This window comes from Podarcis liolepis (assembly GCF_965112155.1).
Source record: "Podarcis liolepis genome assembly, chromosome: 6".
In the NCBI taxonomy this organism is placed as follows: domain Eukaryota; kingdom Metazoa; phylum Chordata; class Lepidosauria; order Squamata; family Lacertidae; genus Podarcis; species Podarcis liolepis.
The window spans coordinates 15,478,479-15,498,712 of record NC_139559.1 but is presented as its reverse complement, the minus strand read 5'-3'; the positions used below and the strand labels follow the sequence as shown (position 1 = coordinate 15,498,712).

At 45.1% G+C, this 20,234-nt stretch overlaps 1 protein-coding gene and 1 long non-coding RNA gene across 3 annotated transcripts in view; one reads left to right on the top strand and one right to left on the bottom strand.

The window, feature by feature from the left end:
- Positions 1-2,001, top strand: part of LOC310709121 — a 128,819-nt gene extending 126,818 nt beyond the window's left edge. The window contains exons 2-3 of the long non-coding RNA XR_014527314.1: positions 1,456-1,621; positions 1,903-2,001. This is a non-coding gene — a long non-coding RNA (uncharacterized lncRNA). The remainder of the gene's footprint in view (positions 1-1,455; positions 1,622-1,902) is intronic.
- A 2,676-nt stretch (positions 2,002-4,677) lies between these two features.
- BMP7 (bone morphogenetic protein 7) overlaps positions 4,678-20,234 on the bottom strand; it is an 83,013-nt gene continuing 67,456 nt past the window's right edge. Inside the window, exons 3-7 of one of the 2 annotated variants that reach the window (XM_083508169.1) lie at positions 17,113-17,261; positions 11,285-11,482; positions 10,292-10,368; positions 7,851-7,961; positions 4,678-5,792 (exon numbers count right to left, since the gene is read on the bottom strand). In XM_083508169.1, the coding sequence (XP_083364295.1) occupies positions 5,643-5,792; positions 7,851-7,961; positions 10,292-10,368; positions 11,285-11,482; positions 17,113-17,261 (685 nt within the window). In that variant the 3' untranslated portion in view covers positions 4,678-5,642. Of the gene's footprint in view, positions 5,793-7,850; positions 7,962-10,291; positions 10,369-11,269; positions 11,483-17,112; positions 17,262-20,234 lie in introns of both variants that reach the window. The other variant, XM_083508168.1, reaches the window with a different exon arrangement.

Genomic DNA, 20,234 nt, shown 5'->3' with positions numbered 1-20,234 from the left:
TGGAGCGGTACCTATTTATCTACTTGCACTTTGACGTGCTTTCGAACTGCTAGGTTGGCAGGAGCAGGGACCGAGCAATGGGAGCTCACCCTGTCACGGGGATTTGAACCGCCGACCTTCTGATCAGCAAGTCCTAGGCTCTGTGGTTTAACCCACAGCGCCACCCGCGTCCCCTAGGTACCACTGTGTTATATTTCGAGTTGACGATTGACATGCCCAGCAACTAGAGTGAAGTGGAGGCAGTGGAGGCTGATAGTGATGGAGTTTGGGGAACTTTAAAGCACATGATTCCCCCTCACACACACACACACAGAGAATCCTGGGTACTGCAGTTCAGCCTTCACATAGCTAGAATTCCCAGCACCCATTAAAAAACTACAGTTCCCAGGATTCTTATGGTGTGTAACCAGGGACAGTAAGCAGAGACCATGGGTTGGCAAGCCTGAATAAATAAAGGTTTACTTCTAGCAGTGTTAGCAAGGATGCCTTGACATATTTTTAAGTTCATCATTTCTGCACTGCTAACACGGCCAACGAAATTACCATGGCAGACACGTTAAATCAATTGCCTATCTCTCGAAAGGACAGATCTTGTCACTCATCTTCATGTGCGCAGGATGGACTATAAGTAGACAGATGAAATCCTGAGTGTACCTTAGTGGTACTTTACTCAAGTTCTGAATAAATGTGCACAGGTCTGGGGTGCAACCACAGGTAGGGCGGAGAGCAGAGGAAAAAAGAGAAATGATCACATCAACACACAACACTAGGCATTCTTCTTTAAAACATGTAAAACAGCAATGATTTATTTGATTAAATTGTACAAACAACCTTCTAAAAACAACTGCTCTAAAGGGGGGGGGGAAGGACCCAAAATGTATAGTTTTCTTTTTGCGCCAACAGTTGTTAATAAATATCTTTAAATAAGGAAACAAAATGTGCTCAAAGGAGAGATGAAGATATATATATTTTTCCTGAACGTGATTGGAGGGGAGAGAAAAATCCAGAAGCTGAAATAAATAATTTTTGTTCTTGCTTTCGTGAAAACTATTTACACAAACATGTACAAACAATGCGGAGTTTACACAGAGATGGGCAGAAAGCCTGCCATTTATTACCCCAGGAAAAACAATATCCCCATAAAACATATCTTAAAAAGAAGAGACTGGAGGGTATACAGTGAAACGGTTTATGCCACCTATAGAACAGCAACCAACAGGGCAACAAGGCACTGGAGCTCACCCATATAATATACGCGTACACACTCAGAAGGTGTTTCTTATGTATCGTTAGCCTTAAAAGAAGCATCTGAGTTCCCTGAACAAGGCTTATCAAACCCCTAGAAGTAGATAATTAGGTGGCTGAACTTTTCTATAATAACGCACCAGAGGTCTAGGCACTTCCCCATCCTGCCTTCTCTGGCATGGGCTGTTGCAAAGCTAAGTGAGGGAGAAGATAGGTCTTGCGGAGGCCCCTGATAGTCCACAACAAACAGATAAGCCAGACATCGCTGCAGGGCCTTGTGTGTGAAATATTTGTTAGCCCAGACCAATTTTATGTGGTTATACACCAGCATCTGATTATATACCTTCTGATCAGAGATAAAACACTGCGAGAAAAAGTTTTAATATACAGTGGTACCTCACAAGACGAATGCCTCAGAAGACGAAAAACTCGCAAGACGAAAGAGTTTTTCATTTTTTGAGTTGCTTCGCAAGACGAATTTCCCTATGGGCTTGCTTCACAAGACGAAAACGTCTTGCAAGTTTGTTTCCTTTTTCTTAAAACTGCTTGAAGAGGCGCAGTTGCGACTTGACCGTGCTTCGCAAGATGAAAAATTCGCAGGATGAAAAATTCGCAAGACGAAAAAACTCACAGAACGAATTAATTTCGTCTTGCAAGGCACCACTGTACTCTGATCCCAATGCTGTCCATCAAGATAAAGGAGCTATATATGTATATTCCAGGATTGCCTAATTCGGAAAATTTATCACTAGTTTGGGGTTTCCAGCATCTAATATTTGACAATAAATAAGCTTGGGGAATATAGTTCTGGATTTGGAATACCAAATCCTCCTTGTTTAACTTCTAATTGCATTTTTAATAATGACAGCCTCGGGAGTCGAAGAACCCCCTAGGCATTTTCTTAATAAAGAAATTTGTTTTTTGAAAATATTTTGGGGGGGAATGTGGACTGGAATTCCTGATCAGAAAGTGAAGGTAAAGACATGCTGAGGTCACTGTATAACCACTACATATGATGGTATGATCATTTAAAGGGTTTCTGGGTGTGGGTGGGCGCCCCTCATGCAATACACGCACCCTATCTGGGGTCGACTCCTCCTCCCCACAGAGACCAACCCCCCATCCCCATGCTGCCAGAGGGAGAAGTAGGTAGGAAAGCAGAGACGTTAATTCCTATTCTTCCTCATGTGGCTGCGCTCCAGCAACAAGTATGCTACCTTTCCTCTGACTCTGTGAAGGAGAATAAGGAAGTGTCCTCTCTCAGAGGAGGTCCTGAACAACCAAGGCCCACATCAGCACCAGCTGGCCCAGGGACGAGCTGAGGTTTCAGACGCTGCCAGAAAGCGCCTGTGGCTAGCCCAAGTAGTTAGGCTCTGTTTGGAGAACATGCGGCCTTTCACCTGGGCCCCAATTTGCCAGCTTGCTAGGGGCAGCCTTAAGAAAAAGGATGCCTCATCGCAGCACGAACCCCACTGTGATAGCAGGACCCTTCTCCCCTCATTGGAGCTTTGCAAAACCCCAAGCGCTGAATGACAACAACGGCTGTGCTGTGGATCTCAAACCTTCTCAGTCGTTCTCTCACGTGAATGCTGCACTTTTGGGTGTTTTTTCTCCCCCCCCTCCCCTTTTCCACCAAGGCCTCGTTGAAATGTACAATGAGACAGAGGACTGCTGGTTATTTATGATGCCTGATATTTCTTGCACCAAATTATGTCTGAATTTTGAAGCTGTGACTGGTGGATGTAAGGAACTTTTTAGCGAAGCTGCTCTTGCTACTTCTGGCAGCAAATACCATGGTCTGGAAGAGCACAGTTCAGATCCTGGCTTGGACATGAATCCCTCTGGCTATTTATTGGGCAAGTCACTGTGTTCTTAGGCCTAGGGTTGAAGGTTAGCACCCTTGTCTCAGGCCAACCTTCCCCCCAACTTGGTGCCCTCCAGATATTTTGGACGATGACTCCTATTAGCCCATCCAACATGATGGAGGCTAATAAGAATCATGGTCCAAAACATTTGGTGGGCAAAACAGGGGTTTTATCTATGAACTGTAAAACTTCTTTTGTTCTGCATAATTTAGTCTACATTCTAAAAGTATTTAGCATCGTAAGGCACAATAAGCTATGCAGGATAATAAAACTCCATGCCCAATTAGTATAAAAGGTATTCAGTCACATCTTTGGTAATGTGGGGTTTTGGGGAGTCCTTGGTAACAACTTGAGGTCCCACCAGCAACAGACAAAATTTGCTGTGGATACTTTGTTCAGTCCCACAAATTTCCAAGCATGCCTTCGCCAGCAAAACAGGCTTTTGGCCAACCAAGATACACAAATCCCACCTGCTCCCCACAAAATTAACCAGTCTGATTTGTTCCTAAGATCTCTGTGTTCATTCATTATATTTTTAGAAGGGACTTTGTATGTGTATGTAGGGAAAACTGGGATTTAGCTGTAGCACTTAATAGTCCTTGATAGAGCTATCCTCTGTGCTCCAAATGCTTTTTGAAAAGCCATACTCATCTTGCGGAAAATAATCCTGCAAGTTAAGTCATCCCTTCCCAATGTTCAGAGGCCTGCTTCCTTTAGTCTTCCTTCCTATTTACTAATCTTGGTATCTTTCCCCTCAAAACCTTCCCAGTGTCCCATGCCTCTTTTTGAAAGTAGTACAAATAACGAAACACAGTGCTTCAGATACAGACATCTTAAGCTCAGGAGAAGAACACCTCAAGTTTTGGAACAGTTCTACCAGTCAGTGCAACCTAAAATGATATTTGTCTTAACATCATACTGTTGATTTGTGTACAAGTTGGTCATCAACTGTAGTTCCTAAATCTTTCTAAAAATCCCTGACGCCTCTCCAGTTTCTCAGCAAATGGGTTCTTCTGAATTTAATTCTGTCCCCCAAGTCATACTTCTGAATGTATGACCTGTCCTTTACAGTGTGGCAGACCTTCCCAATTTGATAAGGATCCTGTCCATTTCCTCATCCACATCGGTAAGATACAGAACTCTGCCCAGTGTTTATTTATTCATTTAACACAATTCATATGCCACTGGATGGTAATAAAACCTCCAAGCGGTTTACAAGAAATATTAAAAAATTATCAATAATATTTTTCCGTGGAATGCTGCTGGATACATGCTATACTACCCTCCTGCCATGCCAGATTTGGGGAGGATTAAAACCAGCACTACAGAATATTAGAATCTGAGAGAGGATGCTGCTCAGGAAAATAAAATCCTTGTGACAAGCACATCCCTTCCAGACACCAAAAGAGGTCCACTGCTTTGGAGGCCTAAGTATTCCTATCACCTATGGAGTTGGAAGTAAATCAAATGAAAGAAAGTTTAAGGATGCGGAGAATGACAATGATTTTCTGTTCCTAGAGTAAAAACTGCTCATTTGTTGTTGTGGCTAAATGTTATGAAAAGGAACCAGTTTTGCAAATTTTATTGTTGGTTTACAGCAAATTTTTAAAATATAAAAATAGGAGTTCTGTAGTGGCTTAATTGTGCAAGGTGTCACACAATTAAGTCAACTGTACTGGAGATACATGACAGTGAATCAGATACGTGTGCAGTTTCTATGGCTGTCGGTGTGTTAGGATGGGAACAGGATGTACAAATAAGCCACAACTATTCTAGATTTCTATTGCTGGTTGTGCTTTTGATTGGGGAACATGATGCACAGCTGTAAATCTCTCAATCAATCTCTCTCTCTCTCTCTCTCTCTCTCTCTCTCTCACACACACACACACACACACACACACACCAACAATTGAGATCTGCTTTCCAAGAATTGCAGTACCGCTTTGGTGGTGAAATGTGCCAAACATGTAAAATGTTATGGGAAGATAAAAACATCCATGAAAACAAAAAGTCAGGATTTACACATCCACAGTAATTTTTAACAGAATCACTGCTTCATTCAGGCAGCTTAATTCACTCATTTCAGTTCAAACAATTCATTCTTCTAAAAGTAACTTTTACAAACCCCTCCCCGACACAACAGACACGCAATCACACACACAAGCATGTTTCCCACTACAGATGGCTTTTAGTTGTTGTTAAAAAGGTTCATTTCCCCCTTGACAAAGCACTTTTGGACAGGTTTTGCTTGCCTTATGGAAGTACGGACCTGTTTACAAAACCGATCATCAGTCCTTGTTTTCCTTGTGCACCAGTTTGCAGAATGATGCTTATTTGGAAGCCAAAATTGTTCAAGGTGCCACTTGTGTATGCGTTTCTTTTCTTTGGCCACTTCAGAAACGGTGTTCCTAAGAACTGCGGCATGTTTTCAAAGAAGGGTTTCTTTTCTTTCTAACGACACATGTTATAAGACAACGGCACACACAACCTGCACATTCTGCAAGCTGCAAGCGGCTTTCCCGATTTGAATGTTCAATGGCAGCCACAGGCTCGTACCACCATGTTCCGGTATTTCTTCAGAATGACGTTGGAGCTGTCATCAAAATAGAGGACGGAGATGGCGTTGAGCTGCGTTGGGGCACAGCAAGGCTTCGGCACTGTATCTGGGTTTATAAAGTGAACCTGTTGGGACAAAAAGGTTGCAAGACATCAAGGTAGTCACATCTTCTCTTCTACGGCCACCATCACAAAATGTTTTGATAGGTGTTAACACAAATCTTTCCTATTGACCCAAACTTGAGAACCTGGGTGTTTTAACGCAGAGATGGGGAAGATGTAGATCACCAGATATTGTTGAACTTTAATGCAACAAGGTCAATGGTCAAGATGGGGAATGCAGTCCAACAATATCTGCTTCCCATTCCTGTTGTAACAAACAGCATCACTACCATTTTCTTCCATGTTCATATCTTTCACAAGGAGAAAGACAGAAAAAGTCTGCACCACAGCCATTCCCATTCAAGTTTCAAGTGAGAGACACAGTATCATCACCTAACAATATATTTGAATTTTGCATTAGGGTTGCCTCCTGAACACCAGTGAGGAGCAGCTGAGAGGGAAAATGGCCTTTGATGTTGTGCAAAGCATGCAATTATAGTTTCTTCCTCTGCAAGAAGATCTACTGCAAGAAGATCAAAGCATGGGCAGAAAAGGCTCAGCAGAGAGGTAGATGTGGTCGTTGCAAATATGCAAAAAGTGCTCATGCATTTTGCAATTACATGCATGCAATTTGAAGGATGCAACTGCATTTTGAGCTTGAGGTTTTGAACAGTTATAGGTACGGCTTTGCAGTTCAGATATGCACTGCATTCTTCCACTGGGATTACGGAGTTCTTTTTGCCTTTTCTCACAATCAGAACATGGTGTTGGAGAGCTCTTATTAAAACAAGCAAACAAACAAAAAACTTCTTCACAGGGGGAAAGGAAAGTGAAACTTGGGTGGAGTTAAATATATGTCTCTGTGTCCATGAGAAACAACTATTTATTTTAATAGTTATTTTAATAAGCTATTTCTTCTATGTGACCGCTTTATATGATTAATCTTTTAATGAGATTACACACACACAAATACTATTATGTTCTCTCTGGCTGATTTTTACAGAGGCTTTTAAGTACTTCATATCCTCTGAAAGTTTTCTTCTGATGAGCAGCTAATAAACCTAGTTTGGGCACCTGCTACTACTAATTCTTTTTGTGTAATGGGTGCACAATGGGTGCAATCCACTGAAAATGGCCTCAGCCACTTGCTGAGTAAAAGGTAAAGACAAAGTTAAAGGATCCCTGGATGGTTAAATCCTGTCAGAGTCGACTAAAGGGTGCAGCACTCATCTGGCTTTTCAGACCGAGGGAGCCAGCATTTGTCCACAGACATCTTTCCTGGTCATGTGGCCAGCATGACGAAACCACTTCTGGTGCAACAGAACACTGTGATGGAAGCCAGAGCGCACGGAAACACCATTTACCTTCCCGCTGCAGCGGAACCTATTTATCTACTTTTTGGCATGCTTTTGAACTGCTAGGTTGGCAGGAGCCGGGACAGAGCAACGGGAGCTCACTCCATTGTGGGGATTCGATCTGCTGACCTTCTGATCGGCAAGCCCAAGAGGCTCGATGAAGTACCACCACTGAGAATGGCCAGCCCAGGCTTCTCCACTTGCAACATCAAGGAGCCCAGCGCACTCCTTGTGGCTCTGCCCAATCTGTAACCCTGCAGGAGTAACAGCAACACCCTGCCTTCTACATGAAGCTCTATCTCCTGACAGTTATTGGCCCTTGCCCAGGAGAAGGAAGGCAGTCGCAATGTGAACACTCTCTGCTGCTGCAGCTGCCGCCAAAGTTAAATGTTTGAACAAGGAAAGGAAAGTGTGGTGAGGTGAAGCCCTTTGTAAGCCCACTCCCCACCCTTTCTCAAAACAGCACAAAGTTATTTGCACCTCCTTCTTCTCCCCATTTCAGGTTTTCCTCAAAGTGCCCCTACCTAAACTGAGCAAGTCTCAAAACGGTGCAAATAATGCCCAGCATAATATCTAGAGGTTATTTTACCCTGTTAAAATCCACAATGACTAACACCTCGCGTGATTCAGAAAGAAAGAAAGAAAGAAAGAAAGAAAGAAAGAAAGAAAGAAAGACATTGATCGGATTAAGTCAAGCTGTTCGAAAAGGGCATTAGGATGAGCTTACCAGTGTTTGTACAATAGCATGGTTTGTTGCATTCATGTAAGAGTTCAATGGAAAGGCACACTCTCCCTCGCAATAATACGCAGCATAACCTTCTGGAGCAATGATCCAGTCCTGGGTTACATCAGAGAAAGAGAAGATTTAGTAAAACACTCCTCATTACGTTTGACATTTGCTCAAGTGTAGATGTTCACAGCACTGGCTTCAGCTGATCCATCCCGACCTCTGGCTACACCATGGAGGCATTTGCACATAATGATAAGTCATAAAAGGTAAAGGGTAAAGGAACCCCTGACCATTAGGTCCAGTCGTGACCGACTCTGGGGTTGCGGTGTTCATCTCGCTTTATTGGCCATGGGAGCCGGCATACAGCTTCCGGGTCATGTGGCCAGCATGACTAAGCCGCTTCTGGCAAACCAGAGCAGCACACAGAAACGCCAGAGCGGTACCTATTTATCTACTTGCACTTTGATGTGCTTTCGAACTGCTAGGTTGGCAGGAGCAGGGACCGAGCAATGGGAGCTCACCCCGTCGTGGGGATTCGAACCACTGACCTTCTGATCAGCAAGTCCTAGGCTCTGTGGTTTAACCCACAGTGCCACCCGCGTCCCTACTATGATAAGCCATACTTTCTGGTTAATCATGGTTTATCAGGAACAAGCAGTGTGCTAGCCATGGTTTATCAGGAAAGAGCAATGCATCCTGCCTGATCGCTCCTCCCTTGGCATGAGTGGGATGAACAACAAACCAGGAAGCCTCGGCTTTGTGTTACATCTGAACTAGGCTGCATGGTTTGTTGCTCCCTAACAAGCCATAACAACCAACAATCTAAACCCATGGTTTGTGGTCGACAGGAAAACACAATCCTTGATTTGGACGTAACACAAAATCAAGTCTTCTTGATTCCGCTCACAGCAGGGGAGAAGCAGAGCAGGAGGAACTGGGTAGCATGCGCCAACAAGCAGCTTGTACTTTACTACAATTCCCTATAAGAAAGTCTGGCTGACTGCTACATGCAAGTGCAGCTATTGAAGGATTTTGTGACTATTCTGCTGCACATCAGAGGTGTGGAGCCTCAGATCTAGAGGTCAAATACAGCCCTATAAGCCTTTGCATCTGACCCTTGGGAGTTCCCCTCGCACCATACCCTTGTCCCAGGCCACACCCCTCATTTGGCCCTGCTTCACATCTTATTGCCTGGCTGGTTTTTGCCTTGCTGGAATGTGTCCTTATATCCTGATAATGGTTCTGGCCTGTCTGGATGGAAGACAGAGAGGAGGATACAAAAGCTACCCTACTGTACGAAGGCAAAATTTACATGGATTTTACACTTTCTGCATCTGGCCCTGGCATGTGAGCAGCCCTAGGAAGGTTGCCCAGGAGGAAATGTGGCCCTCCAGCTTATCAAGAACCATTTTTCACTGTATCTCTCGCTTTGCAGCTGGGCATTTTTGGTGGTGCAAGGGAATCAAGTTCCAACTACCTGGTGAAGGAACCAAATGGCCACATTCTGGAAGGATGGTTCTGCCAATGGTTGTTGGAGCCAATAACTAGGTGGAGCTTCCATCTTTAAGATTAGTGAATACCCCTTGCTGATGGCAAATAGGGGAGGCAGACTTGGCTTTTGCGCTCCCTGGTGACTGCTGTTTCAATGCTACATCTGCCATCACTCTCAGTAACTCGCTAGCAATGCCCTAAAGTCTTTGAGGATGGCTTTGAAGATGAGCAAGGGGGGGGGAGGAAAGTGTTTGGGGCACCCCACTAAGAGCACAAATTTGTTAACCTGCTTCTGAACACACAGGTAATCTTTCGTGAAAGTGGAAAAGAACTGCATTAGGGGCATGTGCCCCACTGGCATTAAGCAACCTCTTCACATTTTGCAAGATTCAGTATGCAGGGCTGATCAAATTGTGGCTGATTTTGGTGAGGGCATTCGCTCATCATTAAACCAACACACTTTTAGATGGAGGCAGCCAAATTAGAGTTCAACAAACTAAGCTGAGAGTATGATCCTGAGGAGTTGCAAATCTGCAGGACTGATGACCAATCAATAATATCCACCCCCTCCATCCCTCTGATTGCTATGACTTTGCAGACATACATCCTTGTTTTGCGACCAGGATCCGTTCTGGAGCCCCGCTCACTAGCCGAAAAGGACCTAGGGCAAAGCACGAGCGGAAAAACCCGGAAGTAACCCATTCCGGTACTTCTGGGTTTGCCACAGACATTTGCCGGAATGGACACTAGACGAGGCGGACGATCGCAGAGGTATTACTGTACATTAGAAGTTTGCAGCAACTGCCAGGATGGGCTTAGCCACTGCTCTTCTCTAAGGGTCAGAACTTGGAAAACTGGGTCATGGGGTTTGCATTACCAGCACGATAGCAACAGAGGACTAAAAATGCACCACAAATCTCTGATTCCAAGCACAGAAATCACATTACCTGCCAGCCAAGATCCCTGAAGCTGACATAGAGCTCATGTTTCTTGCAAGCTTGTCTCTGGTCAGTGCTGCTGTTTTCTGAGTTTGAAAAGTGTTGAGTAGGAAAAGGAGAGGAAAAAATTACCATGTTAGCTGAGATTGACCAGCAGCACACTACTCGGCAATTTTAGTGAATGCACAGCCCAGTTAAGGGCACTTTCTGTCACCCTCACCAGTGACTTACATGAACATTTTAACATCAGACTTTTTTTTGAGTGGGCACATATCAAAATTTGAGTTGGGGGCAGGATCAAAATTCTGCCTCAAACTCTGTGCGAGGAAAAGCTGTTGGCAGTATTGTGAGAGGTGAATGTCATTCCACTTGATGACTTATTGTATTATAAGCTTCAACAATAGAAAACTTTGTTAATCAACATTTTAAGCAGCCTATTGTTCCCCATGAAAAATCAAGGAAGCCCCCAGTAATAAATTATTGTTACCTCTGATCCACATATCTATTTGCAAAGTCAGCTTTGCCATCTCACTCAAACCAGGGGAAAAACCTCAGAAAAGTAAACGATGCTTCTGTGTTTACACAGCCCTAGCTTGTATTTATTCAAGTGCTTTTGCCTATGGCTACTTGTTCATTAACTGGGCAAAGGCAAAACACTTTAGCCTCAGTCAGGCTTCTCCTCTCTGGTAGGCAGTTGTAAAATCGCACACAAGATCCGGTGCCTATTCCTCCATATAATTTGGTGCCCGGGCTCAGAGTTGGGAACCACGGTTATGTTATGGCTTGATGGTTCTGCGGCACACAATGCAGCAAACTTGTGGATGGCCAGAAGTGCCATCGGTGGGGTCCCACCCAACCAGTGGAACTCCTGCTCCGCCCATCTCCTAGCCTGTAAGGCCCCACCCAGCATTCACTCCCTGAAACAGAAATCGTTCCAGCTTTTAAACTGCATTCCCCACCAGGGTTAGCTTTATGGAAAGCACACACCTAATGCCGGCATACCTCCGAGGTTTGACACCCGAAAGGCTTCTTGGTTCTTTGGCGTCTTCGACCGGTTCTGGTTCCGCTGTTTGCCTCCTGCGGAACGGATACTGCGGAGATGCACCTCTGTGGCTTTGAAGAAAGCCACGGTGAAGGGCTGCTTGTTTTGCGGGCCGTGTCTTCCAATAAGACCAGCTAACTTGGGATTGATGCTTTGCCCTAAGGAGATGGGGGACGGACAGACCATTAGCTCTGAAGCGGAGTGTTACCTGCTTCCCATTTGCACCAGGAAGAGCAGGAAGACACAGTGGCGTAGCGTGGGTTGTCAGCATCCGGGGCAAGGCAAGTAATTTGCGCCCCCTAACCCCTAACCTGCCGCCGCTGCCAGCTTCTTCTTGCTGCTGCCTGGGCTGGGCTGGTGTGGTTCTCTCCCGTGCTCAGTGCTGCGCTGGGCAGCCGCTGCACTGTCCCTCCCCCAGATAGTCCCTCACTCTCTCTCCGCACCGCACGCCTGGCACCCCCCCTCCACAGTGGGCGGTGACCCGGCGGCTCGGATCGGATTCACACAGCCAGCACTGCAGTGAGAGAGAGTGAGTGAGCCAGGTAGGGGCAGAGAGCTGAGAGTGCGAACGCCCCCCCCCAGATGTTGCGCCCGGTGTGGCTGCCCCCCCCCCCGCTACACCATTGGGAAGACAAATAGCTGGACCTGCAAACCCACAAGCTAAACTCCCATGGCTTTCCAGACGCACGCTGAGGCTAACTTAAAAACTTGTCGTCGGCATCCATTTGTCTCAAGAGACAACGGAGTGAGCCTCCAGGGGTGAAGTCAAGTTGCTGGAGAATCCCAGCGCCTGCTGTGGCTGCAGAGACTGGAAACTCCTAACTGCTGCCCCCTGCACTCTTTTTGCTGCATCTGCAGCACCAAATAACCACCCCAGGGTGCAAGCCTGTGTGTATGGAGGTCCTGGGTTGACCAGATGACAGGACCCCTCTCTCCGTCTCGCTGATGTGGTCCAAAGGAAAGCAGAGTAATAAGTTTGGCACCATCCTGGCCAGAAGTTGCCAGAAGGTGGGATGCAAGGCACTTGCCAGAGTGGTGCATGCTCTAGTTATCTCCCGCTTGGACTACTGCAATGTGCTCTACGTGGGGCTACCTTTGAAGGTGACCCGGAAACTATAACTAATCCAGAATGTGGCAGCTAGACTGGTGACTGGGGGCGGCCGCCGAGACTGCATAACACTGGTCTTGAAAGACCTACATTGGCTCCCAGTACGTTTCTGAGCACAATTTAAAGTGTTGGTGTTGACCTTTAAAGCCCTAAACGGCCTCGGCCCAGTATACCTGAAGGAGGGTCTCTACCCCCATCATTCTGCCCGGACGCTGAGGTCCAGCACAGAGGGCCTTCTGGGGGTTCCCTCACTTCAAGAAGCAAAGCTACAGGGAACCAGGCAGAGGGCCTTCTCGGTAGTGGCCCCCGCCCTGTGGAACTCCCTCCCATCAGATGTCAAAGAGATAAACAACTACCTGACATTTAGAAAACATCTGAAGGCAGCCCTGTTCGGGGTAGTTTTTAATGTGTGACATTTTGATGTATTTTTAATCTTTGTTGAAAGCCACCCAGAGTGGCTGTAGAAACCCAGCCATATAATAAGTTGTTGTTGTTCTTGTTGTTCTTGTTGTTGTTATCTTAGGGGCTTTACTCTGGATTTGTGAAGGGTTTACTCCTTTGCCCTTTCTTCTCTGAAAGATGTCCCCACAGGGCAGTGGTTACAGATTTTTTTTTCTTGGGGGTTTGCTCCCAAAGCCATTCTCACTAGGTTTAGGATCAAAAACTGGGACCTGAAATTAAGGAAGCTTTTCTCGCAAGCAATGTTTCAACACAACAAATGTTATGTTATATGCCACAGTGCCCAAACTGAAGCAAATGTTATGTTATGCTAGGTCAACGTCAATATTAGACTTCCCTGGGTTTTTATTATTATTATTTATTTACAGTATTTATTTTGCTTTTTTGCTTTTAAGAGAGGTTTCTTTGAGTTCAGCAGCTTAGAATTTGATGTGATCCTGTAAAAAAGAACAATAAAAACTAGCCTCAGCGGAACACTAAATTCTCACTGGAAGGTTATTGGCTTAAAATAAGAACGTCTCATCTGAAATGAAGTCCAGTGCCATTCCGGATAGATTGCGCTTGAGGGAAAGAAATGGCTTTAGTCTTTCCAATATATTTTGCTTACTGATGCCAACTCTTGAACTTCAGTGTGCAAGCTCGACTATGCCTGGCTATTCAGATCTGTGTATTCCCACAAGCCAGGGTTGACTGCTCTCGATGCTGCAGCCTAAAGGCAGTGTGGTATAGTGGTTAGTGTGTTGAACCAGGACACACAAGACCAGGACATATCACCACACTGTGAGCCAATCATTCACCCTCTCAGGGTAGCCTACCTCGAAGAGTTGTTGTGATGATGAAATGGGGAGGGAGAGAACCATGTGTGCCACTTGGAGCTCATTGAGGAAAGGTGGGGCAGAAGCCTAAGCAAATATATGGTGGTAGTCCACTAAGTTTTACTCAGAGCAGATCCATTGAAATTAATGGACCTAACTTGGCCATGCTCGTTCATTTAAATGGGTCGACTTTTGAGTAAGATGCCACAAGAAAGGGGATCACTGCTCTTTTGACCTGCTTTCGCCTAGGCAAATTCAAAGTATTTACAGCAGGCTGGGTCAATTTAGAATCTTATTATTGGCTGCCTATTATAGGAGAACAGGATAGTGAACTAAATGTGCTTTGGGGCTGATCTTGCATGGCTATTCGTATGCTCAAATGGTTGCATTATTTAAACAACAACGGTTCTTTAGGACTTAAAAACCAATACTGATGTCCCACAATTAAATGTAAAGAGACAACCATATTCTCAAATGACTCTCCTTAGGCTTCAGCACCTTGAAGGCTATATAATTCGATGCACAGTCCCATTAAACTCAACGAGACTTAGTGCCAAGCAAATGCACAGAGGTTCAGGCTGAAGGATAGCTCTGCTTTCCTTGCCTCTGCCATGAGACAAACAGGATGTGAACCCGTAATAAGTAAGAAACCCAAGTAAGCTCCGAGAAGTCAGCTGCTGCTCCAACATATTGTCAGGGAGGAAAGAATTAAGAGTGCTTAGAAGATGACAGAATGCCCCAGGCTAAAAAATTACTTCAGCCTCTCTCGCATTGCTTCACTTTATCCAAACTTTCTAAGAGTAAACAAAGAGCCTTTAAAATTCCCTTTCCTTTCCTATCGTTGCTGGATCTCGCTGGCGCTGATACAAAGGAATCGGGATTGCTATTAAATATGAACTAATGTCTTTCATTATCGTTTCAAACAACACTTCAAAACAACTCGGCTTGGGCTGACCAAGGTCTCCATGGGACAACTGGGATGGACACCAAGGGCCGTGTCAATGCCATGCATTCCATCTGTTCCTCGGCTAAGCTACTACCCATATAATGGATCTCCTTGTTCCTCCTGGTTTTCATTCGTGCTTGGTTTGGAAAAAGGGAAGTCTGTTTCTGGTGAGGGCAGGGACAGGGTGTTCTGAATGTTGCCAAAAAAAACCCAGAAATGGGTCCAGGGTCTGGGGCCAAGATGTCACCAATCGCATTGTTCTGTTTCACATTTAAATCTTTAAATGCTAGAGAGGCAATGGGAGCTATGAACCTGTGTCTGGGGGACCACTTTGGAGCTGGTTAGGGTGAATAAACAGAAGTCATCCCTGATAAAATGGATTAAATAAAAAAAATCCTTCCAGTAGCACCTTTAAGACCAACTAAGTTAGTTCTTGGTATGAGCTTTCGTGTGCAAGCACACTTCTTCAGATACACACGAAAGCTCATACCAAGAACTAACTTAGTTGGTCTTAAAGGTGCTACTGGAAGGATTTTTTTTATTTTGACTATGGCAGACCAACACGGCTACCTATCTGTAAAATGGATTAAGTTTGTTGGTTGGGAGTTCTGCTGCACCTGGAAGAAACATTAAGCCTGGGGGTGCATTCCCTCTGAGGATTCAAGGATGTTACCACCTGAATCTGGTGCTGGCCTTGAATATACTGTGTTGGGATTTTTAAATACCTAAGTGGCCAGAGACCCAGCTTGGTACCCCCCACATACATTTGCATACACACACACACACACACACAAAACCAACCCCTGGGTAGCACCCCTGTAGCTACAGCTCAGAATTGGCTTATATTTTAAAGACCTAAAATATTATGGAAATGTCAGTTGGTCCAGATCATTGCCCCCAGCTTGTCCATGGGAGACTCAGTCCAAGATTAAGGTAAAGGGACCCCTGACCATTAGGTCCAGTCGTGGCCAATCTGGGGTTGCGGCACTCATCTTGCTTTACTGATCGAGGGAGCCGGCATACAGCTTCTGGGTCATGTGGCCAGCATGACTAAGCCACTTCTGGCGAACCAGAGCAGCGCACGTGAACCAAAACCCAGCCATCCTTCAAACATCACACTTCTCTAAATTTTGCAAGGCAGTTTTCCACCTTGCTACACAAATGTACATGTTTGTGAAAACAACATACAAATATGCAATATATTAGGAGAAATTCATTGGGGTTTTTTTAAAAAAGATAAAGGGTAAAGGGACCCCTGACCATTAGGTCCAGTCGTGACCAACTCTGAGGTTGCGGCGCTCATCTCGCTTTATTGGCTGAGGTAGCCGGCGTACAGCTTCTGGGTCTTGTGGCCAGCATGACTAAGCCACTTCTGGCGAACCAGAGCAGCGCACGGAAACGCCATTTACCTTCCCACTGGAGCGGTACCTATTTATCTACTTGCACTTTGATGTGCTTTTGAACTGCTAGGTGGGCAGCAGCAGGGACCGAGCAACAGGGGCTCACCCCGTTGTGGGGATTCGAACCGCCGACCTTCTGATCGGCAAAGTCCCAGGCTCTGTGGTTTAACCCACAGCGCCAACCCGTGTCTAAGGTTACCTGTCACTAAACCAACATTCCCATAGAGCTACCCAGTCTTAAATCCCACCAGGATGTGGAACTGCTCAACCTGGTCTCGCTTGACCCTGATTGTGCCCACTGACTCTGCTTGCAGCTGGTCCCTTGCCATCAGAACCCTCATTCTGCTGGGATTATTACCTGCTGCAGGACAGTGGATAGGAGTCGCCTAACCAGCTCCATCAGCAGACGCCCTGTGCCAGGGCAACACTTGAGCAATGGGGTTTCCTGCGCCCACCTCCCCTGCAAAAAAATGGCCCTGGGTGGGTCAGGAGAACCCTAGAACAGTGTGCAGGGAGAAGGTATTGTTCCATCTAACTAGCTGGAATGTTTGCACAGACGATTGGCAAGAGTGTGATGCTGAATTTCACCCAATGCCTCTGGAAGTATTCCAAGAAGCTGCTGAAGGAGGCATCAAAAGGGAAGGACCATAATGCTGGATGGAAGGGGAAACAGATATAAGGATGGTAGATATCAAGTGGACACTAGAAGAACAAGAAGTAATAGTCATAGGAAAGCAGCAGATACCTATATAAAGCATGGAAAACTACTTCTAAGACTTCAGTAGGCTAGGTCCATCCAAACTCTTATCAGCATCATCCTTTTTCAAAAGCAAATGAATGCCAAAGTGACAGTCTTTGAAACTATCTGGTTCCTGTGGAGCTGCTCCAGTTATTAATCTGGCCCATGTATGGGAGGCAGGAAAGATGAATGAATCAGTGGGCAGGAAGAATGGAGGGTTGGGATATGAAAATGTCGCCATTTCGAAAAACAACTAGCCATAAACTGCAGGATAGGAAGCCGAAATAGAGATTTGTCAGCGATGACCTTTCGGAAACATACCATCTATGCTTTCCACTGATAGCTGCAAGCCGAGGTTGTGTTGTGGGTTGACCACCCAGTGATTACTGGTTGCTGTAATATCAAACACTAGCCAGCCTTCTTCGGCGGCCCAAATTGTCCGAGTGTCGAGCAGGTACAAATCTGAATCCCTAGAGAGGGATAAAGAAAAAGGAGAGAAAATCATTAGGACTTTCGAGGATAATTAAGACATATTACTACATTTTATTACATTTAAACAATACTAAAAGCAACCATGGATAAACCATATACAGCAGGAATAGCCGACAGGATGCCCTCTAGATGTTGTTGGGGCTGTAATTCCCTGACCACTGCCATGCTTACTGGGGTTAAGGGGAAATGGAGTCCAACAACATTGGGCAATCTCTGACCTAGAGGGTAGCACCAAAGAGACTGAATGGGAAAATGAAATAAAAAACCAAAAAGCATTTATGACATTTAGCCCTCCAAAAAAATTGCAAGTTTATAATTTACGAGAAGAAACCACACGCTTTGGTGTTGACCCCACTGCTTACAGCCAGTAGTCCAGAGTCTACTGAGGTAGACTCTGGACCGCAACACCTCAGGCAGCAGCCAAACAATACCACACATTGCAATCAGCCAAAAAACCGAGGCAGGCAGCAATCACACCAACTCTCTAACGGATGCAGACAAAACACACACATACACACACTGGCCGAGAAATAATGCACAACATGAACATTTTAAAAGAATACTAAGGCTGCAATTCTTTATTGGGGTAAAAGGTAAAGGTAAAGGACCCCTGGACCGTTAAGTCCAGTCAAAGGCGACTATGGGGTTGTGGCGCTCACCTTGCTTCAGGCCAAGGGAGCTGGTGTTTGTCCACAAACAGCTTTCCGGCTCATGTGGCCAGCATGACCAAACCGCTACTGGCGCACGGAGGACCATGACAAGTGCCAGAGCACACGGAAACACCATTTACCTTCCTGCCGCAGTGGTACCTATATATCTACTTGCACTGGCATGCTTTTGAACTGCTAGGTTGGCAGGAGCTGGATAGAGATATATGAGACTATACTGCAAGTAAACAAATTATATAGAACTGATAGAACTATTGTTTCATTTGAATGCAACATTTAAACCATACATCTGCTTTATTCAAGCAAACGCAGAGCTTTACTTGAAAATTATTCTTACTGGGACGCTTGTAAATATTTTAAGACAGGATAGCCTAAAGCATACACTTTCCTCACGCAGTTTAGATTTTAAGTGAGCAGGGTGGAGAGAGAAGGTACTGAGAACTGTTCACATATGCTCCCAAATAAAGAATGGCTTCCAAGCAGTCTTCAAACCCAGCCCTACTTCAGGGCGCTTTGTAATTTTAAGGTTTCAGTGACATCCTGTTGCACGTTGTTCTGTTGCATTCCACAGAACAAATACTGCAAACAGAGGTTTCATATCAACCAACATTTGGCTTCAGAAGACAATACTTCACAACTAAGGGAGGCAGCTCATCTGAAAGTTATCAAGTGATGTCTGCGCACGTGTGAATCGTTACTCCATTTATGCACCAGCATAAAGAACCACCTCACCCCTTGTATGCTGAGCCAATTGCTACAGTCTGCAAGAAAGGGCATCTAGAAGGTGCCATCTTACCAGGAGGTCCATTCCACATGATGTCGGAATCAGGCCATCAGTGTGGCAGCACCTCCCTTTTGAAACTCCCTCATGTGACCAGTGGCGTAGCGTGGGTTGTCAGCACCCGGGGCAAGGCAAGTAATTTGCGCCCCCTAACCCGTGGATTTGCGCCCCCTAACCCCAACCCCCAGATGTTGCGCCCAGTGCGGCCGGCCCCCCCTGCACCCCCCACGCTACGCCACTGCATGTGACATCTCAGAAAGGCAATATCTCTCTTCTGTTGAAGACCTTCCTTTTTCAACAGTTAGAGAAGGACCATATTTACTCGAGTCTAATGCACCATTGAGTCTAATGTGCACCTCAATTTTCAGAACCTTGAAACCCAAAAAAGTATTTGCTGGTGAATGTAAATGTGCCATTGAATCTAATGCGCATCTTAATTTTCGCAACGAAAATTGACCAAAAAAGGGGAGCGTTAGATTCAAGTAAATACGGTATATTCTAGTTAGAATCTGTAGGAGATTTGAAATTATATCTATCTATATCTATATGCACAGGCAACCCCCAATTATTTTGGGGGGGCTGCATTCTGGGTCATTGCACATGATGGCAGAGTGCACACAAGCCTGCTCTGCCCCTCCTATTCCAGCTTTTCTGCCACTTCCGGGTTGCCGCGATGCGCACATGCATGGGCATAAATCAGTTGTTGCCTCTAATTGTTTTAACTGTTTTTAAATATGTGCAATTCTTTTTAATTTTCTTATATACAGTGGTACCTCGGGTTACATACGCTTCAGGTTACATATACTTCAAGTTACATACACTTCAGGTTACAGACTCCGCTAACCCAGAAATAGTACCTCGGGTTAAGAACTTTGCTTCAGGATGAGAACAGAAATTGTGCTCCAGCGGCGTGGCGGCAGTGGGAGGCCCCATTAGCTAAAGTGGTGCTTCAGGTTAAGAACAGTTTCAGGTTAAGAACAGACCTCCGGAACGAATTAAGTACTTAACCCGAGGTACCACTGTACACAATTTTTATATATGTTTTATTGTGTTGGGAAACTGCTTTGAGATGCTTCATAAGAAGCAATGCATAAATGAAAGCATCATAATATGTAATCATAATATACAATCCCTTTTTATGGGGAAATGTTACTAGAAGGTGGTATTTCTTCATTCTTTTACCTATGGTTCCTACAAGAGCTTTTCCTGTCTTGCAAACACGCGCACTGTGATATTGCAATATGATCATGAGAAATAAAACACGTTCGGCGTTGAATTGCAACTTTTACCATTTACAGGATTGTATTTGGAAAGACAAGTAAACATAGGATGATATAGAGGAGAGACGTCACCCCTGCTAATAAACTGAGCATCTCAGGGGCTGAACGGGAGAGGCAGAGCAACAACGCAACCTGTGAACACACAACCACATGCACTTGCTTTCAGACGCCTGGTCCAACTATAAAAGGTTCCATATAAATATACTGCTCTTAGAGCTAATA